This window comes from Gavialis gangeticus, unplaced genomic scaffold (genome assembly GCF_001723915.1).
Source record: "Gavialis gangeticus isolate Ggan-Ray unplaced genomic scaffold, GavGan_comp1, whole genome shotgun sequence".
Taxonomy (NCBI): domain Eukaryota; kingdom Metazoa; phylum Chordata; order Crocodylia; family Gavialidae; genus Gavialis; species Gavialis gangeticus.
The window spans coordinates 183,096,389-183,112,830 of NW_017729032.1; the positions used below are offsets into that span (position 1 = coordinate 183,096,389).

Here is a 16,442-nt window from a genome sequence, read left to right on the forward strand (position 1 = left end):
TTTTTTTTTTTTTTTAAGTGCCCAGAGTATGTGCTTGCACCACCTCTGGGGGAGGAGTCTATTCCAGGCCTTGGGGGTTCAGACAGTAAAGAAGTTTTTCCTTATGTCCAGACTAAAATGGTCTTGCAGAACTTTGTGACTGTTGAACTTATCATCCCTTGGGGTGCTCTGGTTAACAGGTGTTCCCCCGGATCCTGATGCACACCCCTTATGTACTTATAGGCTGCCACCAAGTCCCCCCTGAACCTGCACTTCTTGAGGCTGAAGAATCCCATAGCTTGCAGCCTCTCTTCATAAGGCCTGTTCTTTTGCCCTCTGATCATGCACATGGCTCTCCTCCAAACTCTCTCTCAAGCTTCTCCACGTCCTTCCTGAATTGTGAAACCCAGAATTGGATGCAATACTCCAGCTGTGGCCTCACCAAAGCCAAATACAGCGAGAGGATGACATCCTGGGTCTTGCTTGAGATGCATCAGTAAATACAAGGCAGAGTTTTGTTTGCTTTGCCAGCTGTGCTATTGCATTGGTGGTTCATATTCATCTTGTGGTCAATCATGACCTCCAAATCTCTTTTGGCTGTGGTGCTAGCAAGTATAGCACTGCCAAGCGCTAAGTGTGATGTGGTGTGATGTGGATTTCCCCCCCTCAAAGTGGAGCATCTTGCATTTCTCCGTATTGAATGCCATCAGGTTTTCATTCACTCACCTTGCAACCCTGTCGAGGTCAGCCTGGATCAGCAGCCTATCCTCAAGTGTGGGTACTCTTCCCCAAAGTTTGGTGTTGTCAGTGAACTTGACCAGTCCACTTCTGACACCAGAGTCCAGACATTTAAAGATTTAGAATTTCTATATCCAGTCTGCTAGTGCAGGAGTTGGCCACCTACATCCCAAGGGCCAGATCTGGCCTGCAAAGAAACTGGATCCAGCCTGAGAAAGTCCAATCCAGCCCAGGGAACAGGCACCGTACAGCTGTGTCCATCCCCTCTGCAGCACCTTCCCTCCTCATTTCTCTAGCCTGGTAAAGTAAGGAATTTTCAGGACAATCAAGCTTTTTCTCTAACTTCTCTGTTGCGCTCTCATATGTGTGTTTACTTTTATTGAAGAGGAGCCAAATATCTGCAGCAAGGTTAACTGCAGGCAACTTGAGTTGGGAGTTCGGGGGAGACAGATTTACAAACCATGGCAGGAAGGTGGGTTGCAAACTCCAGCAAAAGGCTGCCATTTGCTATACCCTGTGACAGTTTTAATTAAGAAAAAACCTGGTAGCAATTTAAATAATTGAACAACTCCTGCAAAAGTCTCCTGTGTATTACATACCTGACATAATAGCAGTATGAATTTGTCCTATATTGCCACATATTATACCTGCAGTTAAACAATCAATCTCTTTCTGTAAGAGAATGTCTTCACATACCTCCAGAGCTTACCACCAACATACATCTAGAACCCAGGAAGTGAGCTAAAGTCTACTGTTATATTTCTGAAGATACACAAGATCTCTGTCTAATTTGGAATTTCATCTTCTTTACAAAGCCTCTTCCTCTTTGTGTTATTAATACATGCCTAGTGCTACCAAGGCACTAGAACAGGGTAGGTAAAAGATGGAGTTCCAGCCATAGCTCTAGGAATGCCACTCAAATGTCTTCTTTGTCTCAAGTCATAAGTAGAAGGTTATTAGATAGGCATCTTTTTGTACTTAAAACTCTTCAGACTAAATATATACAAAAAACTAGAACTCTTGGTTCCAAAATGATACCTTTTATTAGACCAACTGGAAAATGGCAAGAAAACTGTCCTTTTCTGCAAGCTTTCGGGATCAAAGTCCCTTCGTCAGGCTCTGGGAAAAGTGTAGATGGAACAGGATGGTAAAAAGTCCCCATAGTTAGGAAATAAACTTCATTTTTGCACAGAGGGAGCTGAAGATGGAAGGCTGTCCCTCTGGATCCATGTGAGGGTCTTTTTTTTAAATGACCTCATCCTATAAATCAGACTCCTATAAATCAGACTGCAAAGTTTTCCATAAAAACTTGGGGGGTGAGAGGGAGGAAGGGAGGACTAACTGAATTGGTAGATGCTCTAATCAATGTTCTAGTCTTGTATGATTGAGCAATTTTGTGCCTTTAAAGTGAGAATTAAACATACAGTGAATATGAGTGCTACAAGATATTTTTATAAAGGTTTGTACACAAATATTAAACTATTTTCTTAATCTTGTATCCTGAAACACTGAATTTTACACAAATAGACATTATAGTATCAGACACTGGTTTGAATGGGCAGATTTACAAAGCAGTTATTTAAATACAGACAGCTGTTCCTCAGTGCGCATACCTCAAATTGGGAACTATTTTTGGAGGGCCCTAAATAAGAGTCGAATGCTTTTGAAATGGAACTCTTACACCTTGAGTCCATGTTGAAATAAGCTATCAAATCATGGATGGATAGGTAAAATTACAAGACTATTTACATGTTTACTCTCTGGCTAGCTTTCCTATGATTCAGGAGACTATGACCCATTCACCTGCTGCCCCAACACAAAAAACAGACAAGACACTGAGGCAGGAATTGATTCAATTTTCTCCTGCTTTTTCAAACCCACATTTCTCTCTTTGGTTGACGTTTGTTTACTTATTCCACTAACAGTTTTTGATCCGCTCAATACCATCTCCAAATTCCTGCTTTTACTGTTATCTTACCTTCCGCCGTCTACCTACTGAGATGGATGCTGCTTACTCCAGTATATTCCTGGACCTACACTTCACACAATAAGTACCTGAAGAGAACAAAGCAAGAGAAACAGCAGCCTTGCTGAACCTGAAAGCAGAGAAGTCAGACATGGAATGAGACTACAGGAGGCAAGGAAAAAGGACTGAGTCTTTGTGAAAACTGGTAGCCTGACTTACGTCAACCTTGGGGCCAGGGAATCCTACACTTCTAAGTTGAGGTCCCATCAAGAAATTAAACTGCTTCCTAAAATCTTACAAAAACAAACTATGTATCTTCATTGTATACTTTCTGCTCCTTGCCACCTCCCCACCACTCACTTTCAGAAATGCTGGCACAGATCTTCATAGGATGACACTTCTACTTTGATGCAAGCCTTAAGGAGAAGTGAAATAGATCACGCGGTTGATATTTAAAACATTATCTTTGTCTTCTGAATTCTAAAATGAATGGAGCAGTTTGCACTTCATGGTTTGTTTACCCACTCTTATTCAGGAACAGCTGTTCCCTAAAAGCCCCAGGGGTAGATAGGCTTACTGTTGCACTGATTTCACTCAAATAATAGAAGATTCTTCTTTCAAATCGTAGTAACTTGAGACTTGATTTTAAAGAAACGGAGAACTCAGCAGTGGTGCAACAAGTCAAGCTGGCACCCAGGACAAACCCTGCAGTAGAGGAGGTACAGAGGGTCTGGGAGCAGAGGTGGGCAGGGTCATGGGTTCTAAGAGCTGGGGGACGGAGGGAGGGAGGGAGAGAAGGGCAAGGGGGTCTGGGAGGGACTCTGTGGGGATGGGGGGATGATCCCAGCACCCCTCCTACATTGGTGCCCAGGGCCGTCTTGCCTCCCCTGCCCCTCTCCATTATGCTACTGGAACCAAGTTAACTGAGAAACCTATGTATTCATCCTTCCTGCATACTCCTCCTGTTCCTATGCTAAGGTGGCACTCAGATTTCAGCAAACACTGCTCTAGTGTGGGAATGCAAACTCTGCTACATGGAATATGCTTGGTTTTCTGTGCTGGAGTCATAATCCAGGCCCCATAATATCCCTTTGGGGAGGCAGTAGAAGGAAGAGGAAAACCGCTACAGGACCAGAAGCTCCTGCTCTTTCTTCAGTGCTCAAAGTCATGGGCAAGGAGCTCAAGATGTTCCACCTGGCATGGCTGATTTGCCAATGTTCCCTCATACAACCCAGGCAGCTTGCACTACCCCTGCTGCAGCACAAGTCAGGATCAAGAAGCTTCAAAGGAACTAACTGTGGCACAGACAGAAGTTACATTTATTGTGCAGTCAGTTCCTCTGAAAGTGCTGTACAGCCATGCCCTGCCATGTGCATGGCTGCAGAGTGCTTTAAAAGTGGCCAATCATGCAAGAAATTAACCCTCATCAAGTGCCACAAGTTAGAGCAGGGGCCTGCATCCCTGTCAGCACCCACTAGCCCAGGGGCGGCCAATTATTTTGGGCAGAAAGCCACTTACTGAGTTTTACTAAGCTATTGAGGGCCGCATGATAGGCAGCCAGGGGCAGATAAATATTAATTTTCTAAATTTTTAGGGGCCCTGCGGGCTGGATAAAATGGCCTGACGGGCCACATCCGGCCGCTGGGCCGCATTTTGCCCACCCCTGCACTAGCCCTTCTCCTCTTAAATCAATGCATGTCCATTACAGCCTCAGGATTCCAGGTCAGCCCATTACCTAGGAGGACCTAGACTGCCTACCATGGGAAATGTTTATTTTCAGTGTTAGGAAATGCACCGGTAATCCCCCTAGCATGCAGCAGCTACATCTCTTTACCAGAGTACAGAAGCATCTCTGTATTATGCAGTATTACCCAGCCTATGCCTAAGGCTTTTTTTTCTCCTATTGCATCCAGCTTTTTTGAATAGGTGCTTTGCATCTAATCCAGAATGTCTGACTGCAGGCTCCAAACCTCCAGCAAAAACTGTATTTCTTTGTGTACAATGTACACTGGGTTAGGCAAAGAAGACACCTGTTTTTGCTGCTCGCCCAGCCAGAGTGGGAGCTGGGCCGCCTATGTCCCAGAGTGTGTGGCCCACGGGACATCTGTATGACACCATCCAGAATCTGAACAGTTCTACTAAATTAAGGAACAAGTCATGGAAGCCAGAGCATCTGTCTCCATATACCAGTAACAGAAGATCAGGAACAGGCTGAAAAACCCTGTGTTTTAAAATGAAAAGAAAGCACATCCTAGCACAGTCCAACACAGGGTACCCGTGCCCTTAGAACAGCCTTTATACCAACAGTGCCAGGTACAGAGCACTATTTATGGAACTGAGCCCTCTAACCAAGGTCCAGGGTGAAAAAGACTCTATTAAATGAGTTCTAGGTTATTCAAAATATTGTCCAAGACCCTTTTGGCAGAAATGGCCCAGAGGTCATGTGCATGAAGATCCAAAGACAACAGAGTACACAAGCTGTTTATTTAGGTCATTTAGAACGAAACTTTTCATATCTGTGATGTCCACAACCATGTTCACAATGATCTCCCTTCTCTTTCCTTCCTAAAGTCTACTTTAACCCAGCATTCTACTGCATGCATGAAGTTTGCACTCAAGGATAAAAAGTAATTTGGTCTTTCAAAGTGTAGACAAAGAGAAGCAAAAAATATCCATGACCTCATGTACTTAATAGAAAAAAACCCAAATCTAGAATAAGCAGCAAGAATTCTCCAGTGTTCAATCAGACAGTCTGCAACCGTGTTTGACCAGACAGTGTGCCTGACCTTTTATTAAAAACGGATATGTTTACCAAATTAAATCTGTACATAAATGATGCAATCAGTCCAGTGCCCCATATGTTCTTTGTTTTGGTATAAACTCAAATGCATTTCAAGTCATTCTCAGAGTTTCAGTTTTCAATAGGCTACTGATTTTCTATACTGACCATTAATTTTTCTGGGAGGTAAGCCAAGGTCTTTGGTGAAAAAGAGACAGCTAGGGAGAACAAAAGCTAGCAAATGTTGTTATTTATCTAGTCATCTACAAACTTAGGATGTGACTGCACACAGAGACATCTTAAACCTAAACTGATTTAAATTGAATGTCAAATTACTGCAGCCCCCTGTAGGTTGTCTAGAGAATGATAAAAAGGGGATTCTTAAAACAAGCTAACTAAACCGTTTAAATAGCATGTTTTAAAACTATTTTAGCCAGGGAAATCTGACATTTAAAAAACCCTAGGAGAATCATAGGATTCAAGAATGAATCTTAGGACAGCACACCCCTCCCCACCCAAATCCTACTTGCAATTTCACTCAATGCCAACCAAGAACATCATATTAGATTACAAGGGCGGCCAAACCTATAAGGTGGCCATATCTCTCTCACCCAGGGGCAGGCTTCCAAAAATATCAGCCTGCAAATTTCAAGGGAGTGACCAAACAGGGAAAGCATAATCTGGCAACATACCAAGAATTTTTTGCCTGCCTTAGTACCTTTGTCCAAGCTTTTCATGGTGTTAATATTACTCAGACTAGGACAGAAGTCATTTGCTTAGCAAGAGCCATTTGCAGTATACCTTAAGGTTTCATCTGTATCTATATGGCCTAGAGAGCTCACCTCACCCCGGCCAAAAAGACAGATGTGTCCAATGCCCTAAGGCTTCGTTCAACCCAGCCTGAGTGACACCTCAACTTTCCACAATGGAAGACACATTCTCAACCACTTTAAAAGACTCAGTAGAGAAAGCTGAAAAAATGAATGGATTAACCTGCAACACAGCAATTTATTTTAAGATATTCTTGCTGTTTTGCATTCCTTGGGCTGTGCCTTATTCCTTGGGCTGTGCCCTGTGTTAAACATTATTAATTCTGTCCATTGAGTTAGATGTTCCTTATTTTGGCCAATGTCCACAATTTCAGAAAAAATAATGCAGTACTTGTTACCACGCTCTTGTGGCTTCCTGATATACCAAAGGTATCTGTTTTTTTATCCTGTAAAATATCTCTTTTCCCCATGTGTGCTTTCATTTATCTTTTCCAATTCAGTTCTATTGAGAGTTAATCCTAGTCTCCATGGTGTGCTATAATTACAATGCATCAAAGCAGACTTAATTAATTTAATTAACATGTTCCAGCCGCCTCCAAGTCTTGTGTATTCAGCATCCCAACACTTCCAAATGGCAGCAGGGGTGCTTTAACTAAAGCTCACTGAACGAGCCTCAGCTAAAGCACGCCCGCCACCATTTTGAAGCACAGGACATTGAATGCACAAGATGCTGCAGGTGCCTTAATTAGAGTGTCTCTCAGAGGTGCTCTAATTAAAGTGCCCTCCCCCGCTCCCTGAAGCACATGTAAAGATGCCCCATATTTGCATCCTCTAGGTGTTTATGCCTACCATGTGAGCAGTGCAAGATCTGCCATGCCATCAACTATTTCCTTGCTTTTAAGGACTTGGGTTTTCTATGTGATTGGAAACCTACACACACTATTGAAACTTTCCAGTCATAACTAGTTAAAATGTTGGGCTTCTTGGTTTTAGAATTGCTTAGATTTTGATTTATAACTGTTCTCCTGCTACAGTAGCTTTTATCCAGCAACCAGTTAAAAGGATTCCACACCACTATCACCAATGACCAAACCATAAATTCCACTCCAGCTTTTTCAGAAAACTATAGCAAAAATTTCTACTGACATCAATGGGAGCAAGATTTGTACCAAAATATTTCATAATAGAAAGTGAAGAATTAATTGAAAAACTGTGAATTTTAAAACTAATATGAGGGTGGATAGGAAATCTGTTTTGCCAAAAGTCATAACATTTTTACCATCTCTCTCAAAATCATTAATAATTTTACCTACTTTCAACTTACTTTCTTCAAATATGAGTTTATGGTTTATGAGGTTCAGACTATATTCAAAAGTTTCCAGAACCATTTCTGAGTCAAAACGAGGAAAATGTTACATAAAAGTCAGTATGACTTCTAGAAACTTATACTTTTTTTTTTTACATTGCTCAATAGATTTTGTGTCACTTGCTTTAATTTTCGTGGTAAAGCAAGGAATTTTCAGGATAATCAAGCTTTCCAATTCAGCTATTGTGGGAAACGTATATGGAAAGACAAACAGAACCTAAATAAATATGGTGAACCTAATGTTTTCTCCATAATTTAAACAAAATTTAAGAAGTGACCAAGAATATTAACCAAACATGATTGGATTGTAAAATTCACACTATTAATGTATCTACCTAAGTGCACCTCTTACATTGCCCATTGGAATGAGAGAATAATTTAATTCAAATGGAAAGCTGTGCATTAATCACAGTCCTTTTTCATAATGTATTAGGATGTGCATAAGCCCTGCATCCAAGGAAAGCAATGTCTTCATACTCTCTTCAAGCAAATGAACAATCATGAAATTAAGTGCCTGATGGCTTTTTGCTCTTGGGGCAGATCCATAACCTTAAGGATGTTAAAAATGGAAGTCAGCCAAGTCAACATTTTTCAGGAGGGGGGAAAATAAATAAATCAATTGCTTCTGAGGGCTGGAATAAACCTTGCTTCTGACTAATGCTTACCTTTTCTAAACTGGTTACAAATTTAGCAATCCCTCCTGGCACCTGCATAGGACAGATAAATATCTGCCGATATTTATCTATTTAAAATTACTTAGAACCATTTTATTAAATATGCACTGCCTACACAGCCAAATGGTGACATTGTTACCTTTGTTTCTGCACCATCTTTAAACTCTCTTATTTGGATACATTTACTCATTGCATTAGCTTGAATTAGACAAGAATTCTGCACAGATTTATTTACTTAGTTCTATGAACTATAAGTAGTTTAATTAATTTTGCTGAACTACTCACAACATAGAAAGTGTAAATTTTTTAAAGACTGAAGCCTTCTGCTGCAAACTCTTAAGTGTTTGAATGGTATTTAGCACCAGTGAAATCCTAATCATAACTAGAGCCACTAAGCCCTATCACGATAAAGCGAACAAAAAATAAAGTGAACATATGCGTATGCACCCACATACTCTTGAGGAATACAAAGGAAGGTATCCCACAGACCTTCTGAGCATGGCTATACTGGCCTGACCTGTCCTGTATCTTTGGTCAATGGCATAAGTGTCCTACTAGTAGGATTACTTATCCAAGAAGCCTTAGAGTCACTCTGACTTGCTTCTGAATCTCACTGGATGCATCTACACATGTACTTAATTGAGCAGTAAACTAATTTGCTGTAGTGTAAAGCATCACAGTCTACACATCAGGGACAGTACTATCTTACAGCAGCAAAAATAATTGTGCCTAAATAGGTGTGTAAACTCTGACCTGGGTGTAAATTGTGCCTGCCTTCTAGCCACATGGCACCACTCTTTGGGCACTCTCACTCCCCAGCCAGCCCCTCTGCCATCCAAAGCCATGAGCTGGAACCTGGAGCTGACCCCCTCAAGCGTGCTGCCAGCCCAGAGCTGCTCCACCCCAGCTCAAACTGCTGCAGTCCCAGGTGCATGTATAGACACTGTGCCCAGGAGCTGTTAACTCTGCCACAAATTGTGCCAGAGTTTATCACGCCACACTAATTGAACGTGCAGATGCATCCACTGAACATTAAGCCTGTATTTAAACAAAGAACCACTTAAAATGTTCAATATGCTAGGAATCTGATCTCTTTCCAGTGATGATAGCAAATTCATAAACTTCATTGGCTTGTTATACAGCATGGAGTTAAGTTATGGAATTCTTTGCCACAGGAGGTCATAAAGGCAGATAGTATAGCCAGGTTCCAAAAAGGACTAACATTCATGGATGAAAGATCCATTAATAACTATTAAACAAAACAGTCAGGGATGAATCCTCCGACATCACTAAACCCTGGTGGAGACTTGGGGGGGTATGAACAGGGGATAGATCACTCAAGATATACCCTGTTCATATGCTCTCCCTCTAAAGCATGTACTATTTGCCGCTGTCAGACAGAGGATACTGGGCTAGATGCTTCATTAGTCTGACCCAGTTTAGTGCTTCTTACGTTCTTATGTTTGCATTTACTATTATTTGAGGCGAACAGAAGTAATTTTGTAACCTACAAAAAACCTTCATTCGAAGTCTTCTCCTAAGATTTTTTCAACTCAAGTACCTAATCAAGTTTCAAAATGGAAACCTATTACTTACATTTTATGGCTAGGCATTATGGTACAAAACATAACTGGTGTCTCACTGACTGATTTCTGGATTTTGAGCACTGTGATGGAAACTATAATTCCTCCTACTCCCTCCTCTCTGCCCTCCTACATATTACAAACTGCTTGCTGTACAGGCTTATAAGCTTTGCCAGCAAAGCACAGAGCACACACTTTTCATCCACATTTTGGGAAAGGGCAGAAGAGCCCTTTTTGACCATGCAACGTATCATGGTCTCAACAGTATCTCACACCCACTTAGTAGCTAAAACCTATGGAGACTGAGAAAGCATCAAGTCATACAGCTGTCCTTCTAGATCCAGACACTCAGGGTAGTGGAGTCTCAAAAGCATTCAGTAGTCTTGCAAAACCCTCATGTGGACATGGAAGTGATCTGCAATTCGAGATGCCAAGTGCCTTTTCATTTACTTTATTTCTCCTACGTCTATGATATACATTTATGTTTGGCTTCTGACACTGATAATAAATATATGTTCCTAGCTCATTAGTTTGAGAGCACTACTCAAAGGAAAAATCAAAGATTTTCACTATTTGTGGGGAAAAGGAGCTAGAGGTTTCTTGAAAGTAACATTTCTTTGTACTCAAGGACAGAGCATGCATTGCAATATGCCACATGGTGCCCAGACAACAAAATATACTCTCCTGGCTATAATAGTGAATAACTCTTACGACCATGTCAGCAGAGCAGTTTTATTTAGTCTCGTGCATGAGCACAAGAGCAGACTCGGGTGAAATCAAATCAAGCTATGGGACTAAGGAGTGCTGCCTGGCTCCTCAACAGGAAAGCGGCTCTCTGGCTTCAATCTGCGTCTTGATCTGAAAAAGTTGCCACTAGGCAGATTTCCCAGCATTTTGGCTGTCCATGGTCTGAAAGCAGACTGAAGCTGCTGAGGAGCAAGAGGCTTTTGGAAGCCAAACTTGCCAGGTAACCAAAGCTAGGAACAGAAGCTACACATAAACCAGTTTAAGTGATCAGAAACGGGTTTAAACCTGTAACAGAACAGAACTTCAGTGTACATAAACCAGTTTCAAAACGCCCAAAACCAGTTTGAGATAAACCTGGTTGAATGCAGTATCAGACTTAACTGATTTAACTCAAACCAGTTTATGCAACGTCTGTCCCAGACCCCTTCCTAGTTTAACTTAAACCAGAGTCCCCCAGCTTCTCAGCATGCTCTGCAGCCCTGGACTGGGCTGGGCTGGGCTGTCTGCTCCAACAGAGCAAGGCTGGCCCCGCCTCTCTGCTCCCTGGCTGAACCACAGGCAGGCAGGGGCATGGCCAGACGCCAGCCCCACTAAGGTAAAGGAGGCAGAGAAGAGATTTATTCACCTTCCCTGTCCTGTCCCACCAGCACAAGCCCCAGCAGGGTCTGACAGGCAGGAGGACAGCAGTCCATGCCAGACACTTCTCTGCTTTCTGCTCCAACAGCAAGGGCATGGCAAGCCCTTGCAGTAGCCTTAAGTAAACTGGCCAGGGAAGGGTTTAATTCCCCCCTCCCTGTCCCACCAGCATGGACCTGAGCCAGGGTCCACCTGGCATTTCCCCCCTCACTGCTGCAGGGATGGCAGCCTGGCCAGATGCCACCCAACATGGTCCACTGAGGTAGAGCAGGCAGGAAGAGAGTTCATTCCCCACTCTGCCCCAGGGGGATGGCAGCCAGGGTCTGCCAGCCCTGACTGCCACTGCCGCCTATCGCACCCTGCACAGGGCGAGCGGCACAAAAATCTCTGTCTCTGCCCCCTCCACCAGTTGTTGAAGGGCGTGGGGAAATAACCCCCCTTTCTGCCCCTTCACCTAAGGGGGCCATGCTAGCTGGCCTCTGGCTGCACCCCCACCCCTGCTGCTGGAGCAGCGAGGGGACAGGGACTGTGACAGGGGAGCAGCCCCTCTCATGCTTTCCTGGGGAGTGCAAGCCTCTTCCTGGCAGAGGGGCTGTGTTATGGGGCAGTCACAGTTGCCACAGACTGTGCAGGGAGTGCTAGGGCAGGCTTGGGGGCCTATGGCCACCCCTCCAAGCCCCAGTGCTGCCACTTGCCCCACACAGTCTGCAGTAGCTCTGCCTGCCCCGCCTTTGCCCAAAGCACAGTGCCCTGCCAGGAAGAGGCTTGAGCTCCTGGGAAACCATAAGAGGGGCTGTTGCCCCATCAGGGTCGCTTCCCCCTTACTGCTCCAACAGCAGGGGCAGGGGTACAGACAGAGGCTGGCCAGCATGGCCCCCTAAGGCAACGGGGCAGGGAGGGGGGTTATTTCCCCACCTTCCTCCAGCATCTGGCAGAGGGCAGGGAAGAAACTTATCCCGCCACTCGCCCCACGTAGACAGTGATCAGCAGCAGCGACAGTTGGGGCTGACAGACCCCAGCTGTGGTCCCCCAGTGGGTAATGGGGATGGAGGGGGGAATAAACCCCCTCCCTGCATCTTCTGCCTCAGGGGGCCATGCTGGCTGGCCTCTGGCAGCACCTCCGCTTCTGCCACTGCAGTAGTGAGGGGGAGTGCCAGGTGGGAGCCAGCCTGGACTTGTGCCAGTGGGAAAGGGAGGGGGGAATTAAACCCCCTCCCTGGCCAGTTCACTTCAGGCTACTGCTAGGGCTGGCCACGTCCCTCCAGCACACCTTCCCTGCAGCCAAGGGCTGCTCTAGCTCCTAAGAATTCCTTCTGGAAAGAGTGTGACACAGTAAATTTGCCCATCACATGCAGCATTTTGCCCAGTGCAACAGTGCCCTTAAACAATTCACTGAATGCACATAGGCAAGGAGGTACATAACATACTTCTATTGACATATTTTTGCATTCTGTTTAATTTACAATTAATTATTAGAAGTGGCTTTACTTGTACTCTGGGGACATAGGTGGAACTTGCTATGGATTGTAACGGTTTCTTTCTTTAAAAAAAATGGTGTTAAAACATTTTCCACAGATACTTTTAGTTTGTTTATTCATCCATTTTTACTGAAAGCTATACCACTACATCTATTAACAGCATACATTATAACTGGGGCAACAACAACTGTAGCCTTATTTATGTCTTAAGGCATTTTGTCAAAATTACCTCAATTCATCCTCTAATTTGGGGTGCTCAAGTATTGGAAATTAACTATTTGGGTATACAATTTTAAGTACCTACAATTAGAGGCAGCTTTTGCAAGTTTGCCCCTTTAAGACCACACAACATTTACCTCTATGCAAGTTAGAGCCTCTTGAGACCATTCTTTTTCTACACTTAAGCTCTCCTAAGGACCTACTTCTTCCATAATGTCTACAGCAAATTTAGTCTCTATTCCTTGTTCTTTTTCCCCTAACCTATTTTCCTATCTGTTCCTAAACTGTAAACTCCACAAAGAGGTGACCTTTCATTTGTGCACATCCACAAATCATCTGGCCCACAAATAAAATAAAAATTATATTCTCCCTCTAGTAGTTGGGCTAAAAGACTGAACATCTCGATGCTTTATCACCACTTGAGAAAATCCTTTAACCTGACAGGTGGATAACTATTTCTGATGCTGAGGATCTCACATTAGATCCACTGAGCTCTAAAGAGACACCATGTGAGTGGATGCATGGTAGTTACAGTAGCTGTTAAACACAGGAGAAGGCTGAACTGACTTGACTTTTCTTTGAGAAATCAACACTGCTCTGTCAACACAGCCAATGTTCTGTTGAAATTTAAAGTCAGCGTCTGCCTTTCCTCCTTGATGTTTCATTCTTCATGTGCCAAAATATTGTGTCTTCTCAAACCAGGACCCAAGGGCCATTCTTTCCCGTTCTAAAATAACAAATTTGAAGGTGGTGTATGGAAAGAAAGCAAGAACAAGTGAATTATTCTGACCTTGTACTCCCCACACACATACAAGAAGTGCCAGAATAATTTTCCACAAATGCCTCACTACCCTTAAAAACACCAAAGTAATTAGCTGCGTCCATCATATCAAAGGAAGTAGAGGGGTTTAAAGCAGCAAAAGATTCATACAACTTACTGTAAAGGGTACCTCAGTAAGATATTTCTCAGAGGTACCTGCAGAATGGAACTCAAACACAGTGCAATTGGTACATCAAGGTAAGCAAAAAGACATATTTCAAAATATGCAATGGGAATCACTCTACATTGCCTAGAAAAGAATGAAGTGCTCTAAAACCTTCTTGAGAGTGCAAAAGAGAATTCTCCTGGTTTAGACTGAGAGAATGCTGAATGAAGATTATTCCACCTAAAAGCACTAGGTGAGACTAACCAGGTTCTGCCGATTTATCACGCTAGAGGGCAAGATATAAAAAATTAACAGTGTTTACAACTAGGTTTTTGACAAACTGGTAACTTCTGATCTAATCTAAATGTATGAATGTGTATGGCAGTGTCCTGTCCCATCCACCCCACTCCCCCGTGCCGCCACCTGCTTCACATCTTCATGTTCGTTACTTTTAAAAAATATTTTCTAATTCAGTTAATATCAATATGTAATTAGGCACTGGTTAACCACAGAATGCCTAGAGCAGTACTTGTAAAGACAGAGGTAGAATACCCATGACAAGATCCTCACTCCTGCTTCAGCTTCTAGCGGCCGGATTAAAGAAGCTGAAAGTTAGCAGTTGGTTCTGGCTACCCACGCAGAAGCCCGAGGGATGTTTCTGTAAGCATCTTAGAACTGTCTAAATCAGTATTGTCCAACTGGTGGTTCACGGGCTGCATGCAGCTTGCAAGGAGTTAATTTGTGGCACCCCTAAGCTCCCACTCAGTCACCACTCCCTCCATCAATCTAGCTGCCATGCTCTCCAGGCTCCCCCACCCTCCTCTAGCTTCTTGCCCTTGCCCCAGGGAATAGAGTGGTGCAGTACAGCACAGCCTGCAGCACTGGAGAAGCCAGTAGCTCGGAGCACCCCCATCTATGCAATGCAGCAGGATTGTGCCTGCCCACAGCTTGCACTGGTTCACCCTGCAAGGCAAGCAGCCTTCACCTGCTTACAAGTTGGATGGACAGTCCTAGTTTAAATCATAATGCGGGCTGCTCCAATTCCCACAACAGTTCAACACTAGGAGGAGACAAAAGGTGGCTACACCTCTTAAAGATGCAGCACTGAATCCCATGGTGCAAGAACCCTGCTGCATTCTGAGTGAAAGTAAACAATGGTTATAAAAATATGAGCCAGGATTCTGATCTGGTAAATCAAGTCACCCCTGGAAGAGATTTTGTTTCAAGCCAAGTAACAGCTAATGAGTTCATGCCTTAAAGCAGGTTGATTATTTGGATATTCTTCAGAAAATAAACTTGGACCTGTGCTCTTAATAAATTACTTAACTGTTAAACAGATGTGCCTGTATTCCCTTTGGCTCCTCTGTATTTTAAACTGTTTTTTCAAGTCTGCTTCTTTGCCTATTACAAATGAAAGATGCAATTACAACATCAGCAATTTCTGTTGTGAACGTTCTGGTTTATTTACAGAACTTACAGAAAATACTGATGACAATTATACTAAGCACTTGAACTACAAACTAACAGACAAGTTTTACCGAAGTAAAATCTGTCTAAAAGGGTGAAAGCTGAGTGAATTGAATCTTGACCAGCTATTTTCAAGTCCTAAATACAGAAAATTCTATCTGAAGGTAAGATTTGGGGGTGAGGAGTAATAAACATTTCTGTAAGGATATTATAAGGAGACATTTCAGTACTTAGAGGTACCCCTCCCCCTCAACCCTAACTGCATATCTACACGCACACAATTTTCAGAAATTAGCTTGTGCATGGCCTACTTGTTCCAATGGAAAAAGAATCAATTAAAACACTAAACTTTCAGAATAAGCTGTATATACCACAGAAGTAAGACACTCAGTATTCACTGTCAAGATGCATCAAAACCTCCAGGTCACCGAATAAATGCACTGAGGTGTAGCAAGACTACAGGAGGATGGCTGTAGGGCTAAGTACCTTGAGGTTACCCTAGGTAACCTCTTTCATGAAACACACAGTCCTAGAAACACTTGCAAGAGTTCCCTCTCTTCCCACCTTTAACCAATTCAATACTACCAAACTTTAAAGCCTAAAACAGCTATCCACCAGTTTTTAAACTGTTAGAAAACTGAGCCAAGATATAGCCACACAGATATAGCCAAGCTGTATTATAAATGTAACCCTACACATTTTATAATATGTTCTGTTATCATTATGTTCTGTTATGGTAACTTTTGTGTATTCCTCCTCTGTATTAATATGCATGATGGGAGGTTTGGGAGACTACTTACACTTGCTTCTGCTGTTTGTGGGTACAGTGCGCAAAAGTAGAAGGCCAGATGGGTCTGATCTATGTCCACAGGGCCTCTCCTCCAAAACTGTGAGACAGGGGTGTCGCGCGCGGCTCTGCTGCGCACAGTTCGGTGGAGCTGGTAGGTCTTTTCCCCTTGGGCGGGTTTCATAAAGGAGGTGGCTGCACACTCATAATGGTTACAGAAGTTTTTGTTTTCGTTTTTACTTACACGTCAGTGGAATAGACGCGCAGGCGCAGACCAAGCAGAAACCAGGTATCGGTTACGTTGCGAGATCGACAGCTGCGGAGACC

The 16,442-nt window shown here is 43.3% G+C and overlaps 1 protein-coding gene across 1 annotated transcript in view; it reads right to left on the reverse strand.

Moving 5' to 3' along the window:
- Positions 1 to 16,442, reverse strand: part of MAP7D2 (MAP7 domain containing 2) — a 194,876-nt gene that overhangs the window by 89,283 nt on the left and 89,151 nt on the right. The window contains exon 2 of the mRNA XM_019523860.1: positions 16,129 to 16,317. Within this exon, the coding sequence (XP_019379405.1) occupies positions 16,129 to 16,317 (189 nt within the window). The remainder of the gene's footprint in view (positions 1 to 16,128; positions 16,318 to 16,442) is intronic.